Source organism: Oncorhynchus mykiss, chromosome 15, assembly GCF_013265735.2.
Source record: "Oncorhynchus mykiss isolate Arlee chromosome 15, USDA_OmykA_1.1, whole genome shotgun sequence".
Lineage (NCBI taxonomy): Eukaryota > Metazoa > Chordata > Actinopteri > Salmoniformes > Salmonidae > Oncorhynchus > Oncorhynchus mykiss.
Genome location: NC_048579.1, coordinates 76,269,614 through 76,293,991, shown reverse-complemented (window position 1 = coordinate 76,293,991; position 24,378 = coordinate 76,269,614). Strand labels below are relative to the sequence as shown.

Below are 24,378 nucleotides of genomic sequence, written 5' to 3'. Positions count from 1 at the left end.
CCATAAGGTCCAACACTCTTAACCTCGAGAGTACCTTCCCATCCTGCAAGGGGTGAGGTGGAGATGTGTGAGGGGAATGCACACACACACACACACACACACACACACACACACACACACACACACACACACACACACACACACACACACACACACACACACACACACACACACACACACACACACACACACACCACAGGAGATGTCAGATCCCCATATCCATCCATCTGCAGTGTGGCAACATTCTAATGACCCAGGTGGAGCAACCTGTCACCCCCATCACACAACCAGCTGACCCTGAGGGAGGGAGGGAGGGAGGGAGCAACCTGTCACCCCCATCACACAACCAGCTGACCCTGAGGCAGGGAGGGAGGGAGGGAGCAACCTGTCACCCCCATCACACAACCAGCTGACCCTGAGGCAGGGAGGGAGGGAGGGAGGGAGGGAGGGAGGGAGGGAGGGAGGGAGGGAGGGAGGGAGGGAGGGAGGGAGGGGAGGAGGGAGGGAGGGGAGGAGCAACCTGTCACCCCCATCACACAACCAGCTGACCCTGAGGGAGGGAGGGAGGGAGGGAGGGAGGGAGGGAGGGAGGGAGGGAGGGAGGGAGGGAGGGAGGGAGGGAGGGAGGGAGGGAGGGAGGGAGGGAGGGAGGGAGAGGGAGGGAGGGAGGGAGGGGAGCAGAGGGCGAGGGATAGGGGAATGGGAGATATAGGGATAGATGAGAGGAGAGGTGAAAGGGGAGAGATAGGGAGGTGAGGAGAGAAGAGGAGGAGGGAGGAGAAGAGATGAGGGAGGGATGGATGGGAGGGGGAGGGATGGATGAGAGGGGGAGGGCAAGGGATAGGGAGGAGAGCGGGGGTGGGGGTGGGGATGGTTGAGGGGAATGAGGAATGAGGAGAGGACTGGGTTGGGGATGGTTGAGGGGAATGAGGAGAGGACAGTCATATCTAACCACTACAATCTGAGACAGTCTGTCTGGAGGGTCTTCATCAACATAACCAGTCATATCTAACCACTACAATCTGAGACAGTCTGTCTGGATGGTCTTCATCAACATAACCAGTCATATCTAACCACTACAATCTGAGACAGTCTGTCTAGATGGTCTTCATCAACACTACAATCTGAGACAGTCTGTCTGAAGGGTCTTCATCAACATAACCAGTCATATCTAACCACTACAATCTGAGACAGTCTGGATGGTCTTCATCAACATAACCAGTCAAATCTAACCACTACAATCTGAGACAGTCTGTCTGGATGGTCTTCATCAACACTACAATCTGAGACAGTCTGTCTGGATGGTCTTCATCAACATAACCAGTCATATCTAACCACTACAATCTGAGACAGTCTGTCTGGAGGGTCTTCATCAACATAACCAGTCATATCTAACCACTACAATCTGAGACAGTCTGTCTGGAGGGTCTTCATCAACATAACCAGTCATATCTAACCACTACAATCTGAGACAGTCTGTCTGGAGGGTCTTCATCAACATAACCAGTCAACTATGGTTCTGTGAACACTGGAGGGTGAATGAATTGTGCATCACACTGTGAAGAGACAAACTGTCTCTCTGTTCCAAAAGCCCACAGACCAGGCTGTGATCTGGTGGGTTATATTCCTGTCTGTGATGCTCAGAATGTGGATAAGCCTCTTAGAATGGAGATGAGTGGTGAGAGATACGATCAAGAGAGAGAAACAAGCCTCTGTCTCTCTCTCTCTCCTCCTCCTCTCCTCCTCCTCTCTCCTCTCTCCTCTTCATCTCTCCTCATCCACTCTCTTCCTCTCTCCTCCTCTCCTCTCCTCTCTCCTTGTCCTCCCTCCTCCTCCTCCTCCTCTCCTTGTCCTCTCTCCTCCTCCTCCTCTCCTCCACTCTCCTCCTCTAATCACCTCCTCCTCCAATCTCAATCTCAATCTCCTCCTCTCCTACACTCTCCTCCTCTAATCACCTCCTCCTCCTCCTCCAATCACCTCCTCCTCCTCCTCCTCTAATCACCTCCTCCTCCTCCTCTAATCACCTCCTCCTCCTCCTCCACTCTCCTCCTCTAATCACCTCCTCCTCTCCTCCTCTAATCACCTCTTCCTCTGATCCTCTAATCTCCTCCTCCTCCCCTCCTCTAATCACCTCCTCCTCTCCTCGTCTAATCTCCTCCTCCTCCTCCTCTAATCACCTCCTCCTCCTCTAATCTCCTCCTCCTCCTCCTCTAATCACCTCCTCCTCCTCCTCCTCCTCTCCTCTGCCCTTTCCTATGTCCTATCCTCCCTTCCTCTCCCTCGCGTCTATCACCCCCCCACCCCACCCCCATAGGTCACATCCTCTCCTCTGTGCCTGTTCATGTCCAGTGTGGTAGTAGGGTTAGAGGACAGTGAGACAAGGGGACTGCGTCAGACAAAATGTCCTTCTCCTGCTCAGTCATTTCCCTAGTGAGCAGGCCTGACAGATGGCCCTGAGAACAGCACGCAGCAGGGACACTGTCCAGGACACTTTAAAACCGCGTGATGTAGTGACACCAAGGAACAGAGGACATGAACCCTGTCCTCCTCTGTCCTCCTTTAACTCTCCGTCTACTGTTTAGTTAAGTGATAAACTGGTGTTTGGAGGATACAGCACATTGGCTTGTCGAGGGCCGGCACTCTGTGCCAATATATTATCCTCCAAAACACCGTCTTCCAGGGCATTGACACTTTTATACAACTGGTTACCAACATGTTCAAATAATCATGGACATTTTTTCATTAATAAAACATTATTTTATTCATGCTACTTCATCCTTCCAGGAGATATAGTCCAGACACACATCTAGGGTTGTTACTACACTACAAACCCCTGGACACTACAACATGGTTACAACACTACACCATGGTTACTACACTACACCATGGTTACTACACTACACCATGGTTACTACACTACACCATGGTTACTACACTACACCATGGTTACTACACTACACCATGGTTACTACACTACAACATGGTTACTAAACTACCACATGGTTACTACACTACAACATGGTTACTACACTACACCATGGTTACTACACTACACCATGGTTACTACACTACACCATGGTTACTACACTACACCATGGTTACTACACTACAACATGGTTACTAAACTACCACATGGTTACTACACTACAACATGGTTACTACACTACACCATGGTTACTACACTACACCATGGTTACTACACTACCACATGGTTACTACACTACAACATGGTTACTACACTACAACATGGTTACTACACTACCACATGGTTACTACACTACAAACCCCTGGACACTACAACATGGTTACTACACTACAACATGGTTACTACACTACACCATGGTTACTACACTACACCATGGTTACTACACTACAACATGGTTACTACACTACCACATGGTTACTACACTACCACATGGTTACTACACTACAAACCCCTGGACACTACAGCATGGTTACTACACTACAACATGGTTACTACACTACAACATGGTTACTACACTACAACATGGTTACTACACTACAACATGGTTACTACACTACCACATGGTTACTACACTACAAACCCCTGGACACTACAACATGGTTACTACACTACAACATGGTTACTACACTACACCATGGTTACTACACTACACCATGGTTACTACACTACAACATGGTTACTACACTACCACATGGTTACTACACTACAGCATGGTTACTACACTACAATGTGGTTACTACACTACCACATGGTTACTACACTACACCATGGTTACTACACTACACCATGGTTACTACACTACAACATGGTTACTACACTACCACATGGTTACTACACTACAGCATGGTTACTACACTACAACATGGTTACTACACTACCACATGGTTACTACACTACAAACCCCTGGACACTACAACATGGTTACTAAACTACCACATGGTTACTACACTACAACATGGTTACTACACTACCACATGGTTACTACACTACAAACCCCTGGACACTACAACATGGTTACTACACTACAACATGGTTACTACACTACACCATGGTTACTACACTACACCATGGTTACTACACTACAACATGGTTACTACACTACCACATGGTTACTACACTACAGCATGGTTACTACACTACAATGTGGTTACTACACTACCACATGGTTACTACACTACAGCATGGTTACTACACTACAATGTGGTTACTACACTACCACATGGTTACTACACTACAACATGGTTACTACACTACAATGTGGTTACTACACTACCACATGGTTACTACACTACAACATGGTTACTACACTACAACATGGTTACTACACTACAACATGGTTACTACACTACCATATGGTTACTACACTACAAACCCCTGGACACTACAACATGGTTACTACACTACAACATGGTTACTACACTACACCATGGTTACTACACTACACCATGGTTACTACACTACACCATGGTTACTACACTACAACATGGTTACTAAACTACCACATGGTTACTACACTACCACATGGTTACTACACTACAAACCCCTGGACACTACAACATGGTTACTACACTACAACATGGTTACTACACTACAACATGGTTACTACACTACAACATGGTTACTACACTACACCATGGTTACTACACTACAACATGGTTACTACACTACAACATGGTTACTACACTACAACATGGTTACTACACTACAAACCCCTGGACACTACAACATGGTTACTACACTACAACATGGTTACTACACTACAACATGGTTACTACACTACAACATGGTTACTACACTACAACATGGTTATTACACTACACCATGGTTACTACACTACAACATGGTTACTACACTACAACATGGTTACTACACTACAACATGGTTACTACACTACAACATGGTTACTACACTACCACATGGTTACTACACTACAACATGGTTACTACACTACAACATGGTTACTACACTACAACATGGTTACTACACTACAACATGGTTACTACACTACAACATGGTTACTACACTACAACATGGTTACTACACTACAACATGGTTACTACACTACAACATGGTTACTACACTACAACATGGTTACTACACTACAAACCCCTGGACACTACAACATGGTTACTACACTACAACATGGTTACTACACTACAACATGGTTACTACACTACACCATGGTTACTACACTACAACATGGTTACTACACTACAACATGGTTACTACACTACAAACCCCTGGACACTACAACATGGTTACTACACTACAACATGGTTACTACACTACAACATGGTTACTACACTACAACATGGTTACTACACTACACCATGGTTACTACACTACAACATGGTTACTACACTACAACATGGTTACTACACTACAACATGGTTACTACACTACACCATGGTTACTACACTACAACATGGTTACTACACTACAACATGGTTACTACACTACAACATGGTTACTACACTACAAACCCCTGGACACTACAACATGGTTACAACACTACAACATGGTTACTACACTACAACATGGTTACTACACTACCACATGGTTACTACACTACCACATGGTTACTACACTACACCATGGTTACTACACTACAACATGGTTACTACACTACAACATGGTTACTACACTACAACATGGTTACTACACTACAAACCCCTGGACACTACAACATGGTTACTACACTACAACATGGTTACTACACTACAACATGGTTACTACACTACAACGTGGTTACTACACTACAACCCCCTGGACACTACCACATGGTTACTACACTACCACGTGGTTACTACACTACCACATGGTTACTACACTACAAACCCCTGGACACTACAACATGGTTACTACACTACAACATGGTTACTACACTACAACATGGTTACTACACTACAACATGGTTACTACACTACAACATGGTTACTACACTACAACATGGTTACTACACTACAACATGGTTACTACACTACAACATGGTTACTACACTACAACATGGTTACTACACTACAACATGGTTACTACACTACCACATGGTTACTACACTACAAACCCCTGGACACTGCAACATGGTTACTACACTACAACATGGTTACTACACTACAAACCCCTGGACACTACCACGTGGTTACTACACTACAACATGGTTACTACACTACAACATGGTTACTACACTACAAACCCCTGGACACTACCACGTGGTTACTACACTACAACATGGTTACTACACTACCACATGGTTACTACACTACAAACCCCTGGACACTACCACGTGGTTACTACACTACAACATGGTTACTACACTACAAACCCCTGGACACTACCACATGGTTACTACACTACCACATGGTTACTACACTACAAACCCCTGGAAACTACCACATGGTTACTACACTACCACATGGTTACTAAACTACAAACCCCTGGACACAACCACATGGTTACTACACTACAAACCCCTGGACACTACCACATGGTTACAACACTACAAACCCCTGGACACTACCACATGGTAACTAAACTACAAACCCCTGGACACTACAACATGGTTACTACACTACCACATGGTTACTACACTACCACATGGTTACTACACTACAACATGGTTACTACACTACAACATGGTTACTACACTACAAACCCTTGGACACTACAACATGGTTACTACACTACAACATGGTTACTACACTACAAACCCCTGGACACTACAACATGGTTACAACACTACAACATGGTTACTACACTACCACATGGTTACTACACTACCACATGGTTACTACACTACCACATGGTTACTACACTACAACATGGTTACTACACTACAACATGGTTACTACACTACAACATGGTTACTACACTACGTCATGGTTACTACACTACAGCATGGTTACTAAACTACAGCATGGTTACTACACTACCACATGGTTACTACACTACAAACCCCTGGACACTGCAACATGGTTACTACACTACAACATGGTTACTACACTACAACATGGTTACTACACTACAGCATGGTTACTACACTACAACATGGTTACTACACTACCACACGGTTACTACACTACAACATGGTTACTACACTACAACACGGTTACTACACTACAACATGGTTACTACACTACAACACGGTTACTACACTACAACATGGTTACTACACTACAAACCCCTGGACACTACAACATGGTTACTACACTACAACATGGTTACTACACTACAACATGGTTACTACACTACAGCATGGTTACTACACTACAACATGGTTACTACACTACCACACGGTTACTACACTACAACACGGTTACTACACTACAACATGGTTACTACACTACAACATGGTTACTACACTACCACATGGTTACTACACTACAACATGGTTACTACACTACAACACGGTTACTACACTACCACATGGTTACTACACTACAAACCCCTGGACACTACAACATGGTTACTACACTACAACATGGTTACTACACTACAACATGGTTACTACACTACAGCATGGTTACTACACTACAACATGGTTACTACACTACCACACGGTTACTACACTACAACATGGTTACTACACTACAACACGGTTACTACACTACAACATGGTTACTACACTACAACACGGTTACTACACTACAACATGGTTACTACACTACAAACCCCTGGACACTACAACATGGTTACTACACTACAACATGGTTACTACACTACAACACGGTTACTACACTACCACATGGTTACTACACTACAACATGGTTACTACACTACAGCATGGTTACTACACTACCACATGGTTACTACACTACAAACCCCTGGACACTACCACATGGTTACTACACTACAAACCCCTGGACACTGCAACATGGTTACTACACTACAACATGGTTACTACAATACAACACGGTTACTACACTACCACATGGTTACTACACTACAACATGGTTACTACACTACAGCATGGTTACTACACTACCACATGGTTACTACACTACAAACCCCTGGACACTACAACATGGTTACTACACTACAACATGGTTACTACACTACAACATGGTTACTACACTACAACACGGTTACTACACTACCACATGGTTACTACACTACAACATGGTTACTACACTACAGCATGGTTACTACACTACCACATGGTTACTACACTACAAACCCCTGGACACTGCAACATGGTTACTACACTACAACATGGTTACTACACTACAACATGGTTACTACACTACAACATGGTTACTACACTACAACATGGTTACTACACTACAACATGGTTACTACACTACAACATGGTTACTACACTACAACATGGTTACTACACTACCATATGGTTACTACACTACAAACCCCTGGACACTACAACATGGTTACTACACTACAACATGGTTACTACACTATGTCATGGTTACTACACTACAGCATGGTTACTAAACTACAACATGGTTACTACACTACCACATGGTTACTACACTACAACATGGTTACTACACTACAACATGGTTACTACACTACCACATGGTTACTACACTACAACATGGTTACTACACTACAACATGGTTACTACACTACAACACGGTTACTACACTACAACATGGTTACTACACTACAGCATGGTTACTACACTACCACATGGTTACTACACTACAAACCCCTGGACACTGCAACATGGTTACTACACTACAACATGGTTACTACACTACAACATGGTTACTACACTACAACATGGTTACTACACTACCACATGGTTACTACACTACAAACCCCTGGACACTGCAACATGGTTACTACACTACAACATGGTTACTACACTACCATATGGTTACTACACTACAAACCCCTGGACACTACAACATGGTTACTACACTACAACATGGTTACTACACTACCATATGGTTACTACACTACAACGTGGTTACTACACTACAACCCCCTGGACACTACAACATGGTTACTACACTACAACATGGTTACTACACTACAAACCCCTGGACACTACAACATGGTTACTACACTACAACATGGTTACTACACTACAACATGGTTACTACACTACAACATGGTTACTACACTACAGCATGGTTACTACACTACAACATGGTTACTACACTACAACATGGTTACTACACTACAACATGGTTACTACACTACAACATGGTTACTACACTACCATATGGTTACTACACTACAAACCCCTGGACACTACAACATGGTTACTACACTACAACATGGTTACTACACTACACCATGGTTACTACACTACACCATGGTTACTACACTACCACATGGTTACTACACTACAACATGGTTACTACACTACAGCATGGTTACTACACTACCACATGGTTACTACACTACAACATGGTTACTACACTACAAACCCCTGGACACTACACCATGGTTACTACACTACAACATGGTTACTACACTACAACATGGTTACTACACTACAACATGGTTACTACACTACAACATGGTTACTACACTACCACATGGTTACTACACTACCATATGGTTACTACACTACAAACCCCTGGACACTACAACATGGTTACTACACTACAACATGGTTACTACACTACAACATGGTTACTACACTACAACATGGTTACTACACTACAACATGGTTACTACACTACAAACCCCTGGACACTACAACATGGTTACTACACTACAACATGGTTACTACACTACAACATGGTTACTACACTACAACATGGTTACTACACTACAACATGGTTACTACACTACCATATGGTTACTACACTACAAACCCCTGGACACTACCACATGGTTACTACACTACAACATGGTTACTACACTACAACATGGTTACTACACTACAGCATGGTTACTACACTACAAACCCCTGGACACTACAACATGGTTACTACACTACAACATGGTTACTACACTACCATATGGTTACTACACTACAAACCCCTGGACACTACAACACAGTTACTACACTACAACATGGTTACTACACTACTACATGGTTACTACACTACAACATGGTTACTACACTACAAACCCCTGGACACTACAACATGGTTACTACACTACAGCATGGTTACTACACTACAGCATGGTTGCTACACTACAACATGGTTACTACACTACAGCATGGTTGCTACACTACAAACCACTGGCCTCAGATCTATCAAAAGTAATGCACTATATAGGGGACATTTATAGGGGACATATATAGGGGACATATATATGGCACATATATAGGGGACATATATAGGCCACATATACAGGGGACATATATAGGGGACATATATAGGGCACATATATAGGGCACATATATAGGGGACATATATATGGGACATATATAGGGGACATATATATGGCACATATATAGGGGAAATATATAGGGGACATATATAGGGGACATATATAGGGGACATATATATGGCACATATATAGGGGAAATATATAGGGCACATATATAGGGGACATATATAGGGGACATATATAGGGGACAGCGTGCCATTTGAGAAGTAGTTCAGGTACAAGCTAGGTGCTGCCAGACAGCCTGTCCTGTCAGTGTCTCGCCCACTAAGCATATCATTGAAAAAGACCAAGTCATTCTACCCTTTAATTAAATGTTAACTTAAGTCATTTGCATATTGATGAGAATGCCAAAGGGGGCTTCAGGATGGAGAAAAGGAGTTTGGTGTTGGGGTAGTCGTGGGGGGGCGGGGTATCCGTGCACAGCTGAAGTCATTTCCGTGCTAGCGGGTTTGCGGCTAATCGGAAGCGCTAGCTAGCTGGCTGGCAGAGTTGTGACGGGGAGGGGAAGGAGTGTGTGTGTGCGAAGGGGACAAACAGGAAGGAAGAGAGGGGACCCGGGGCCTCGGAGAGGGGAAGGAGTGTGTGTGCGTGTGTGCGGTGTGCGAGGGGGACAAACAGGAAGGAAGAGAGGGGACCCGGGGCCTCGGAGAGGGGAAGGAGTGTGTGTGTGCATGTGTGCGAAGGGGACAAACAGGAAGGAAGAGAGGGGACCCGGGGCCTCGGAGAGGGGAAGGAGTGTGTGTGTGCGAAGGGGACAAACAGGAAGGAAGAAATGGGACCCGGGGCCTCGGAAGAGGGGAAGGAGTGTGTGTGTGCATGTGTGCGAAGGGGACAAACAGGAAGGAAGAGAGGGGACCCGGGGCCTCGGAGAGGGGAAGGAGTGTGTGTGTGCATGTGTGCGGGTTTGCGAGAGGGACAAAGAGGAAGGAAGAGAGGGGACCCAGGGCCTCGGTTCCCCTTTCTGAAGATTCGCTGCTGTGCCTGGTAATCTGCACTGAACCAAATCAGCCCAGTTTACAACATGCTAGAGTTGATATAAGGTGACCACTGAGCATCAATCAGCCGTAGAGAAAGGCCACTGCCCCTGAAACGGTGATCTCGGACACAAATGATATAGGAGGGACCTTTTCCAACTAATCTCAGCTTCTATGGCTGCCTGAACTTAGAGCCAGCATACCGTATGCCCTGCAGGGTGTTCCTGTCATTGGTGCTCGTCTCTAAGAGATGAGGAGATATTTCTACAGGTTAACATGTGTACCAGAGAGGATGAATGGTTTCTGGGTCTAACAGAGATGTTTTGCTCTCTCTGTTCTCTCTCCTCTGTTCTCTGTTCTCTCTTCTCTCTCCTCTGTTCTCTCTTCTCTCTTCTCTCTTCTCTCTCCTCTCTCCTCTCTCCTCTCTCCTCTGTTCTCTCTCTCTCCTCTGTTCTCTCTCTCTCTCCTCTGTTCTCTCTCTGTTCTCTCTCCTCTGTTCTCTCTCTTTTCAGGATCTGACTGTGTTAACCTCCCATCTCCTCTCTCTCCAACTTCTCCACCTCTCCCACACCTCCCACAGCACCAGAGGGACAGACAGACAGGCAGAATGTCTCACCTCTCTCCCGCCTCTCCCACAGCACCAGAGGGACAGAGAGACAGACTGTCTCACACCTCTCCCACAGCACCAGAGGGACAGAGAGACAGACTGACTGTCTCACACCTCTCCCACCTCTCCCACAGCACCCGAGTGACAGACAGACAGGTAGGTAGTCACACATTTTTCTCTCTTTCTTGAGTTCTTTCTTTCCCTATCACCCTTGACCTCTCACGATCTCTCTCTCTCTCTCTCTCCCGTCATCTCACTGTGTGTGGGCGTGGAGAGGATGAAGTCATCTGTGCAAACAACTATATTTGAATCAACAAGTGCTTCAGAAATTCAAGACAAGACTTGCAGAATGCATTAAGTCTGTTAGGAGAAAGAGAGAGAAAGAGTGAAAGAGTGTTTCAGAGTTGGTTCATGCATTTACTGTCTGTTTAAAAAGCACGTAGTCGTTGACACCTTCTATCTGTCGTCTCGTAAAATGGCTCCCGGATGCTCATAACCTCTCTGAGTTATCATTTCCTATAACTCTGGTTTCATCAAAACAAATAAAACAGGAACTAGCTATAAAACACAAACCCCATGACTCTAACCTGGGGAGGCAGGGTAGCCTAGTGGTTAGAGCGTTGGACTAAACAGGAAATAGCTATAAAACACAAACCCCATGACTCTAACCTGGGGAGGCAGGGTAGCCTAGTGGTTAGAGCGTTGGACTAAACAGGAACTAGCTATAAAACACAAACCCCATGACTCTAACCTGGGGCGACAGGGTAGCCTAGTGGTTAGAGCGTTGGACTAAACAGGAACTAGCTATAAAACACAAACCCCATGACTCTAACCTGGGGCGACAGGGTAGCCTAGTGGTTAGAGCGTTGGACTAAACAGGAACTAGCTATAAAACACAAACCCCATGACTCTAACCTGGGGCGGCAGGGTAGCCTAGTGGTTAGAGCGTTGGACTAAACAGGAACTAGCTATAAAACACAAACCCCATGACTCTAACCTGGGGAGGCAGGGTAGCCTAGTGGTTAGAGCGTTGGACTAAACAGGAACTAGCTCTAAAACACAAACCCCATGACTCTAACCTGGGGAGGCAGGGTAGCCTAGTGGTTAGAGCGTTGGACTAAACAGGAACTAGCTATAAAACACAAACCCCATGACTCTAACCTGGGGAGGCAGGGTAGCCTAGTGGTTAGAGCGTTGGACTAAACAGGAACTAGCTATAAAACACAAACCCCATGACTCTAACCTGGGGCGGCAGGGTAGCCTAGTGGTTAGAGCGTTGGACTAAACAGGAACTAGTTATAAAACACAAACCCCATGACTCTAACCTGGGGAGGCAGGGTAGCCTAGTGGTTAGAGCGTTGGACTACACAGGAACTGGCTATAAAACACAAACCCCATGACTCTAACCTGGGGCGACAGGGTAGCCTAGTGGTTAGAGCGTTGGACTAAACAGGAACTAGCTATAAAACACAAACCCCATGACTCTAACCTGGGGCGGCAGGGTAGCCTAGTGGTTAGAGCGTTGGACTAAACAGGAACTAGCTATAAAACACAAACCCCATGACTCTAACCTGGGGCGGCAGGGTAGCCTAGTGGTTAGAGCGTTGGACTAAACAGGAACTAGCTATAAAACACAAACCCCATGACTCTAACCTGGGGCGGCAGGGTAGCCTAGTGGTTAGAGCGTTGGACTAAACAGGAACTAGCTATAAAACACAAACCCCATGACTCTAACCTGGGGCGACAGGGTAGCCTAGTGGTTAGAGCGTTGGACTAAACAGGAACTAGCTATAAAACACAAACCCCATGACTCTAACCTGGGGCGGCAGGGTAGCCTAGTGGTTAGAGCGTTGGACTAAACAGGAACTAGCTATAAAACACAAACCCCATGACTCTAACCTGGGGCGGCAGGGTAGCCTAGTGGTTAGAGCGTTGGACTAAACAGGAACTAGCTATAAAACACAAACCCCATGACTCTAACCTGGGGAGGCAGGGTAGCCTAGTGGTTAGAGCGTTGGACTAAACAGGAACTAGCTCTAAAACACAAACCCCATGACTCTAACCTGGGGAGGCAGGGTAGCCTAGTGGTTAGAGCGTTGGACTAAACAGGAACTAGCTATAAAACACAAACCCCATGACTCTAACCTGGGGAGGCAGGGTAGCCTAGTGGTTAGAGCGTTGGACTAAACAGGAACTAGCTATAAAACACAAACCCCATGACTCTAACCTGGGGCGGCAGGGTAGCCTAGTGGTTAGAGCGTTGGACTAAACAGGAACTAGTTATAAAACACAAACCCCATGACTCTAACCTGGGGAGGCAGGGTAGCCTAGTGGTTAGAGCGTTGGACTACACAGGAACTGGCTATAAAACACAAACCCCATGACTCTAACCTGGGGCGACAGGGTAGCCTAGTGGTTAGAGCGTTGGACTAAACAGGAACTAGCTATAAAACACAAACCCCATGACTCTAACCTGGGGCGGCAGGGTAGCCTAGTGGTTAGAGCGTTGGACTAAACAGGAACTAGCTATAAAACACAAACCCCATGACTCTAACCTGGGGCGGCAGGGTAGCCTAGTGGTTAGAGCGTTGGACTAAACAGGAACTAGCTATAAAACACAAACCCCATGACTCTAACCTGGGGCGGCAGGGTAGCCTAGTGGTTAGAGCGTTGGACTAAACAGGAACTAGCTATAAAACACAAACCCCATGACTCTAACCTGGGGAGGCAGGGTAGCCTAGTGGTTAGAGCGTTGGGCTAAACAGGAACTAGCTATAAAACACAAACCCCATGACTCTAACCTGGGGAGGCAGGGTAGCCTAGTGGTTAGAGCGTTGGACTAAACAGGAACTAGCTATAAAACACAAACCCCATGACTCTAACCTGGGGCGGCAGGGTAGCCTAGTGGTTAGAGCGTTGGACTAAACAGGAACTGGCTCTAAAACACAAACCCCATGACTCTAACCTGGGGCGGCAGGGTAGCCTAGTGGTTAGAGCGTTGGACTAAACAGGAACTAGCTATAAAACACAAACCCCGTAACTGTAACCTGGGGCGGCAGGGTAGCCTAGTGGTTAGAGCGTTGGACTAAACAGGAACTAGCTATAAAACACAAACCCCATGACTCTAACCTGGGGAGGCAGGGTAGCCTAGTGGTTAGAGCGTTGGACTAAACAGGAACTAGCTATAAAACACAAACCCCATAACTCTAACCTGGGGAGGCAGGGTAGCCTAGTGGTTAGAGCGTTGGACTAAACAGGAACTAGCTATAAAACACAAACCCCATGACTCTAACCTGGGGAGGCAGGGTAGCCTAGTGGTTAGAGCGTTGGACTAAACAGGAACTAGCTATAAAACACAAACCCCATGACTCTAACCTGGGGAGGCAGGGTAGCCTAGTGGTTAGAGCGTTGGACTAAACAGGAACTAGCTATAAAACACAAACCCCATGACTCTAACCTGGGGCGGCAGGGTAGCCTAGTGGTTAGAGCGTTGGACTAAACAGGAACTAGCTATAAAACACAAACCCCATGACTCTAACCTGGGGCGGCAGGGTAGCCTAGTGGTTAGAGCGTTGGACTAAACAGGAAATAGCTATAAAACACAAACCCCATGACTCTAACCTGGGGCGACAGGGTAGCCTAGTGGTTAGAGCGTTGGACTAAACAGGAACTAGCTATAAAACACAAACCCCATGACTCTAACCTGGGGAGGCAGGGTAGCCTAGTGGTTAGAGCGTTGGACTAAACAGGAACTAGCTCTAAAACACAAACCCCATGACTCTAACCTGGGGCGGCAGGGTAGCCTAGTGGTTAGAGCGTTGGACTAAACAGGAACTAGCTATAAAACACAAACCCCATGACTCTAACCTGGGGCGGCAGGGTAGCCTAGTGGTTAGAGCGTTGGACTAAACAGGAACTAGCTATAAAACACAAACCCCATGACTCTAACCTGGGGCGGCAGGGTAGCCTAGTGGTTAGAGCATTGGACTAAACAGGAACTAGCTATAAAACACAAACCCCATGACTCTAACCTGGGGAGGCAGGGTAGCCTAGTGGTTAGAGCGTTGGACTAAACAGGAACTAGCTATAAAACACAAACCCCATGACTCTAACCTGGGGAGGCAGGGTAGCCTAGTGGTTAGAGCGTTGGACTAAACAGGAACTAGCTCTAAAACACAAACCCCATGACTCTAACCTGGGGCGGCAGGGTAGCCTAGTGGTTAGAGCGTTGGACTAAACAGGAACTAGCTCTAAAACACAAACCCCATGACTCTAACCTGATAAGTACATCACATCTATATAACAGGTCAAATGGAATCAATAAGTACCAAAGAGGAAACAGTCCCTGAACCAACGGAGGGTATTGATACAGTCCCCTGAACCAACGGAGGGTATTGATACAGTCCCCTGAACCAACGGAGGGTATTGATACAGTCCCCTGAACCAACGGACGGTATTGATACAGTCCCCTGAACCAACGGAGGGTATTGATACAGTCCCCTGAACCAACGGAGGGTATTGATAACCAACGGAGGGTATTGATAACCAACGGAGGGTATTGATACAGTCCCCTGAACCAACGGAGGGTATTGATACAGCCCCCTGAACCAACGGAGGGTATTGATACAGCCCCCTGAACCAACGGAGGGTATTGATACAGCCCCCTGAACCAACGGAGGGTATTGATACAGTCCCCTGAACCAACGGAGGGTATTGATACAGCCCCCTGAACCAACGGAGGGTATTGATACAGCCCCCTGAACCAATGGAGGATATTGATACAGTCCACTGAACCAACGGAGGGTATTGATACAGTCCCCTGAACCAACAGAGGGTATTGAAACAGTCCCTGAACCAACAGAGGGTATTGATACAGTCCCCTGAACCAACAGAGGGTATTGATACAGTCCCCTGAACCAACGGAGGGTATTGATACAGTCCCCTGAACCAACAGAGGGTATTGATACAGTCCCCTGAACCAACAGAGGGTATTGATACAGTCCCCTGAACCAACGGAGGGTATTGATACAGCCCCCTGAACCAGATGAGGCTGGTGTAACCGAAGTGAAATGGCTAGCTAGTTAGCGCGCGCTAATAGCATTTCAAACGTCACTTTGAGCCTTCTAGTAGTTGTTCCCCTTGCTCTGCATGGGTAATGCTGCTTCGATGGTGGCTGTTGTCGTTATGTTGCTGGTTCGAGCCCAGGGAGGAGCGAGGAGAGGGACGGAAGCTATACTGTTACACTGGCAATACTAAAGTGCCTATAAGAACATCCAATAGTCAAAGGTTAATGAAATACAAATGGTATAGAGGGAAATAGTCCCATAATTCCTATAATAACTACAACCTAAAACTTCTTACCTGGGAATATTGAAGACTCGTGTTAAAAGGAACCACCAGCTTTCATATGTTCTCATGTTCTGAGCAAGGAACTGAAACGTTAGCTTTTTTACATGGCACATATTGCACTTTTACTTTCTTCTCCAACACTTTGTTTTTGCATTATTGAAACCAGATTGAACATGTTTCATTATTTATTTGAGGCTAAATTGATTTTATTGATTTATTATATTAAGTTAAAATAAGTGTTTATTCAGTATTGTTGTAATTGTTATTATTACAAATACATAAATAAATAAACAAAATCGTTGATTAATTGGTATCGGCTTTTTTGGTCCTCCAATAATCGGTGTTGAAAAATCATAATCGGTCGACCTCTAGTGGATAATATGGTAATACTGTTGCTACACTGTTTCAATTCTCTCTCTCTCTCTCTCTCTCTCTCTCTCTCTCTCTCTCTCTCTCTCTCTCTCTCTCTCTCTCTCTCTCTCTCTCTCTCTCTCTCTCTCTCTCTCTCTCTCTCTCTCATATTCTATCCTCGTGGGGACTTAAAATTGATTTAGTTATTCTAATCACTATCTCTCTCACAAAAAACATAATCGCCATCTCCCTCTTTTTCAAACAGATCCAAACATCTCTATCCATCCCCCAGTCTGTCCCTGACTAAACTCTCTCTCTGAAGCCAATGAGGCCAGTGTGTATAATAGCAGCGTGGCTTGGCAGTGAAGGATATCACTTTTATCTCGCTCTAGAGCTGAGCCTGGCGTTGTTGTTGTTGTTGTTGACAGAACAGCTTGTTAATAACTCTCAGACGAGGCCAGGAGACGCAACACATGCCCAGTAATCTGTTACTCAGAGAGTTGGCTCCCAGCGATACAACACATTCTGATAGAGCTCACTGAGTCCACGAGATACAACACATTCTAATAGAGCTCACTGAGTCCACGAGATACAACACATTCTAATAGAGCTCACTGAGTCCACGAGATACAACACATTCTAATAGAGCTCACTGAGTCCACGAAATACAACACATTCTAATAGAGCTCACTGAGTCCACGAGATACAACACATTCTAATAGAGCTCACTGAGTCCACGAGATACAACACATTCTAATAGAGCTCACTGAGTCCACGAGATACAACACATTCTAATAGAGCTCACTGAGTCCACGAGATAACAACACATTCTGATAGAGCTCACTGAGTCCACGAGATACAACACATTCTGATAGAGCTCACTGAGTCCACGAGATACAACACATTCTAATAGAGCTCACTGAGTCCACGAGATAACAACACATTCTGATAGAGCTCACTGAGTCCATGAGATACAACACATTCTAACAGAGCTCACTGAGTCCACGAGATACAACACATTCTAATAGAGCTCACTGAGTCCACGAGATACAACACATTCTAATAGAGCTCACTGAGTCCACGAGATAACAACACATTCTGATAGAGCCCACTGAGTCCATGATATACAACACATTCTGATAGAGCCCACTGAGTCCACGAGATAACAACACATTCTGATAGAGCTCACTGAGTCCACGAGATAACAACACATTCTGATAGAGCTCACTGAGTCCACGAGATAACAACACATTCTGATAGAGCTCACTGAGTCCATGAGATACAACACATTCTAACAGAGCTCACTGAGTCCACGAGATACAACACATTCTAATAGAGCTCACTGAGTCCACGAGATACAACACATTCTAATAGAGCTCACTGAGTCCACGAGATAACAACACATTCTGATAGAGCTCACTGAGTCCACGAGATACAACACATTCTGATAGAGCTCACTGAGTCCACGAGATAACAACACATTCTGATAGAGCTCACTGAGTCCACGAGATAACAACACATTCTGATAGAGCTCACTGAGTCCACGAGATAACAACACATTCTGATAGAGCTCACTGAGTCCACGAGATAACAACACATTCTGATAGAGCTCACTGAGTCCACGAGATAACAACACATTCTGATAGAGCTCACTGAGTCCACGAGATAACAACACATTCTGATAGAGCTCACTGAGTCCACGAGATAACAACACATTCTGATAGAGCTCACTGAGTCCACGAGATAACAACACATTCTAATAGAGCTCACTGAGTCCACGAGATAACAACACATTCTGATAGAGCTCACTGAGTCCACGAGATAACAACACATTCTGATAGAGCTCACTGAGTCCACGAGATAACAACACATTCTGATAGAGCTCACTGAGTCCACGAGATACAACACATTCTAATAGAGCTCACTGAGTCCACGAGATAACAACACATTCTAATAGAGCTCACTGAGTCCACGAGATAACAACACATTCTGATAGAGCTCACTGAGTCCACGAGATAACAACACATTCTGATAGAGCTCACTGAGTCCACGAGATACAACACATTCTAATAGAGCTCACTGAGTCCACGAGATACAACACATTCTAATAGAGCTCACTGAGTCCACGAGATACAACACATTCTAATAGAGCTCACTGAGTCCACGAGATACAACACATTCTAATAGAGCTCACTGAGTCCACGAGATAACAACACATTCTAATAGAGCTCACTGAGTCCACGAGATACAACACATTCTGATAGAGCTCACTGAGTCCACGAGATAACAACACATTCTGATAGAGCTCACTGAGTCCACGAGATACAACACATTCTGATAGAGCTCACTGAGTCCACGAGATAACAACACATTCTGATAGAGCTCACTGAGTCCACGAGATAACAACACATTCTGATAGAGCTCACTGAGTCCACGAGATAACAACACATTCTGATAGAGCTCACTGAGTCCACGAGATAACAACACATTCTGATAGAGCTCACTGAGTCCACGAGATAACAACACATTCTGATAGAGCTCACTGAGTCCACGAGATAACAACACATTCTGATAGAGCTCACTGAGTCCACGAGATAACAACACATTCTGATAGAGCTCACTGAGTCCACGAGATAACAACACATTCTGATAGAGCTCACTGAGTCCACGAGATAACAACACATTCTAATAGAGCTCACTGAGTCCACGAGATACAACACATTCTGATAGAGCTCACTGAGTCCACGAGATACAACACATTCTAATAGAGCTCACTGAGTCCACGAGATAACAACACATTCTGATAGAGCTCACTGAGTCCACGAGATAACAACACATTCTGATAGAGCCCACTGAGTCCACGAGATACAACACATTCTAATAGAGCTCACTGAGTCCACGAGATACAACACATTCTAATAGAGCTCACTGAGTCCATGAGATACAACACATTCTAATAGAGCTCACTGAGTCCACGAGATACAACACATTCTAATAGAGCTCACTGAGTCCACGAGATAACAACACATTCTAGAGAATGTTTGTAAAGGTTTTCTATTGTTGAAGCACAGACCGTTTCTTTCAGAGGCAAAGAGAGACATTTACGGGTGTGAAGGGGCAGAGGGTCAGGTGAGGTAAGGACAGGTACAGGCAGGTAAGAGATCACAACATATTGAAGTGAGCATTGAACTGCTTAGTGTGCCCTAGGAAAGGACTGGTGAGGGGAGGGGTTCATCTAGCTCATTGGGAGGTGTGGGTTAGGTAGTAGGTGGGAGGTATTAGGTGACTAGTGTCCAATAGGACAGGTAAGGGGTGATGGGTCGATCACGTTTGGGGACAATCATGTTAGGGTTCATAGGTGAGATAATAAAAGTCCAGGCTCAGTGAGGGGTCAGAGGTCAGGGTCGAGAGGTTATGTATCCTTACCTGGGATACTCTGCCTCCTGATGGCCAGCGCTCCATCCGGTGGCCTGGAGGGGTTGGAGTGCTTTGTGTAAGGCCCCTCATCTGGAGAACAACAAGGAAGGGAAAGACACTGTCAGCTACTGAGTTGGGATGGCTACTGTAGCACTCACAACCACACAGTCAACAACCCCCTCACCAGGACCAAGGAGTCAGATAGCACTCACAACCACACAGTCAACAACCCCCTCACCAGGACCAAGGAGTCAGATGGCACTACTCACAGTCAACAACCCTCTCACCAGGACCAAGGAGTCAGATAGCACTCACAACCACACAGTCAACAACCCTCTCACCAGGACCAAGGAGTCAGATGGCACTACTCACAGTCAACAACCCTCTCACCAGGACCAAGGAGTCAGATAGCACTACTCACAGTCAACAACCCTCTCACCAGGACCAAGGAGTCAGATAGCACTACTCAGAGTCAACAACCCCCTCACCAGGACCAAAGAGTCAGATAGCACTCACAACCACACAGTCAACAACCCCCTCACCAGGACCAAGGAGTCAGATAGCACTACTCACAGTCAACAACCCTCTCACCAGGACCAAGGGGTCAGATAGCACTCACAACCACACAGTCAACAACCCTCTCACCAGGACCAAGGAGTCAGATAGCACTACTCACAGTCAACAACCCTCTCACCAGGACCAAGGAGTCAGATAGCACTACAACCATATATATATATATATACAGTGCCTTGCGAAAGTATTCGGCCCCCTTGAACTTTGTGACCTTTTGCCACATTTCAGGCTTCAAACATAAAGATATAAAACTGTATTTTTTTTGTGAAGAATCAACAACAAGTGGGACACAATCATGAAGTGGAACGACATTTATTGGATATTTCAAACTTTTTTAACAAATCAAAAACTGAAAAATTGGGCGTGCAAAATTATTCAGCCCCTTTACTTTCAGTGCAGCAAACTCTCTCCAGAAGTTCAGTGAGGATCTCTGAATGATCCAATGTTGACCTTAATGACTAATGATGATAAATACAATCCACCTGTGTGTAATCAAGTCTCCGTATAAATGCACCTGCACTGTGATAGTCTCAGAGGTCCGTCAAAAGCGCAGAGAGCATCATGAAGAACAAGGAACACACCAGGCAGGTCCGAGATACTGTTGTGAAGAAGTTTAAAGCCGGATTTGGATACAAAAAGATTTCCCAAGCTTTAAACATCCCAAGGAGCACTGTGCAAGCGATAATATTGAAATGGAAGGAGTATCAGACCACTGCAAATCTACCAAGACCTGGCCGTCCCTCTAAACTTTCAGCTCATACAAGGAGAAGACTGATCAGAGATGCAGCCAAGCAGCCCATGATCACTCTGGATGAACTGCAGAGATCTACAGCTGAGGTGGGAGACTCTGTCCATAGGACAACAATCAGTCGTATATTGCACAAATCTGGCCTTTATGGAAGAGTAGCAAGAAGAAAGCCATTTCTTAAAGATATCCATAAAAAGTGTTGTTTAAAGTTTGCCACAAGCCACCTGGGAGACACACCAAACATGTGGAAGAAGGTGCTCTGGTCAGATTAAACCAAAATTGAACTTTTTGGCAACAATGCAAAACGTTATGTTTGGCGTAAAAGCAACACAGCTCATCACCCTGAACACACCATGCCCACTGTCAAACATGGTGGTGGCAGCATCATGGTTTGGGCCTGCTTTTCTTCAGCAGGGACAGGGAAGATGGATGGAGCCAAATACAGGACCATTCTGGAAGAAAACCTGATGGAGTCTGCAAAAGAGACTGAGACTGGGACGGAGATTTGTCTTCCAACAAGACAATGATCCAAAACATAAAGCAAAATCTACAATGGAATGGTTAAAAAATAAACATATCCAGGTGTTAGAATGGCCAAGTCAAAGTCCAGACCTGAATCCAATCGAGAATCTGTGGAAAGAACTGAAAACTGCTGTTCACAAATGCTCTCCATCCAACCTCACTGAGCTCGAGCTGTTTTGCAAGGAGGAATGGGAAAAAATGTCAGTCTCTCGATGTGCAAAACTGATAGAGACATACCCCAAGCGACTTACAGCTGTAATCGCAGCAAAAGGTGGTGCTACAAAGTATTAACTTAAGGGGGCTGAATAATTTTGCACGCCCAATTTTTCAGTTTTTGATTTGTTAAAAAAGTTTGAAATATCCAATAAATGTCGTTCCACTTCATGATTGTGTCCCACTTGTTGTTGATTCTTCACAAAAAAATACAGTTTTATATCTTTATGTTTGAAGCCTGAATTGTGGCAAAAGGTCGCAAAGTTCAAGGGGGCCGAATACTTTCGCAAGGCACTGTATATATATACACACTGTGCATTCGGGAAAATATTCACTTTAATTTTTCCACATTTTGTTACGTTACAGCCTGTGATATTCCATTTTTATTTTTTTTAATAAAAATTAGCAAACATTTCTAAAAAAACAGGTTTTGCTTTGTCATTATGGGGTATTGTGATGTCATTATGGGGTATTGTGATGTCATTATGGGGTATTGTGATGTCATTATGGGGTATTGTGATGTCATTATGGGGTATTGTGTGTAGATTGATGAGGGGAAAAAAACTATTCACACATTTTTGTAAATGTATTCAAAATAAAAACTGAAATATTATATTTACATAAGTATTCAGACCCTTTACTCAGTACTTTGTTGAAGCACCTTTGGCAGCGATTGCAGCCTGGAGTCTTCTTCTTCAGGTTGGATGGGGAGCGTTGCTGCATAGCTATTTTCAGGTCTCTAGAGATGTCCGATCGGGTTCAAGTCCGGGCTCTGGCTGGGCCACTCAAGGACATTCAGAGACTTGTCCCCAAGCCACTCCTGTGTTAGTGTTGTTGTGCTGTTGGAAGGTGAACCTTCACCCCAGTCTGAGGTCCTGAGCTCTCTGGAGCAGGTTTTCATCAAGGATCTCTCTCTGTCCTTTTCTCGTTTCATCATTGATGTTGCCACCACCATGCTTCACCGTAGGGATGGTGCTAGGTTTCCTCTAGAGGTGATGCTTGGCATTCAGACCAAAGAGTTCAAACTTGGTTTCATCAGACCAGAGAATCTTGTTTCTCATGGTCTGAGAGTCCTTTAGGTGCCTTTTGGCAAACTCCAAGCGGGTTGTCATGTGCCTTTTACTGTGGAGTGACTTCCGTCTGGCCACTCTACCATAAATCCTTGATTGGTGGAGTGCTGCAGAGATGGTTGTCCTTCTGGAAGGTTCTCCCATCTCCACAGAGGAACTCTGGAAGTCTGTCAGAGTGACCATTGGGGTTCTTGGTCACCTCCCTGACCAAGGCCCTTCTCCCCCGATTGCTCAGATTGGCTGGGCGGCCAGCTCTA

The 24,378-nt window shown here is 45.2% G+C and overlaps 1 protein-coding gene across 12 annotated transcripts in view; it reads right to left on the bottom strand.

Annotated features, from left to right (window-relative positions):
- Positions 1–24,378, bottom strand: part of LOC118938861 (glutamate receptor-interacting protein 1-like) — a 738,669-nt gene that overhangs the window by 176,826 nt on the left and 537,465 nt on the right. For all 12 annotated transcript variants that reach the window (XM_036945416.1, XM_036945417.1, XM_036945409.1 and 9 more), the window contains one exon: positions 21,005–21,085. In XM_036945416.1, coding sequence (XP_036801311.1) covers positions 21,005–21,085 — 81 coding nt within the window. The remainder of the gene's footprint in view (positions 1–21,004; positions 21,086–24,378) is intronic.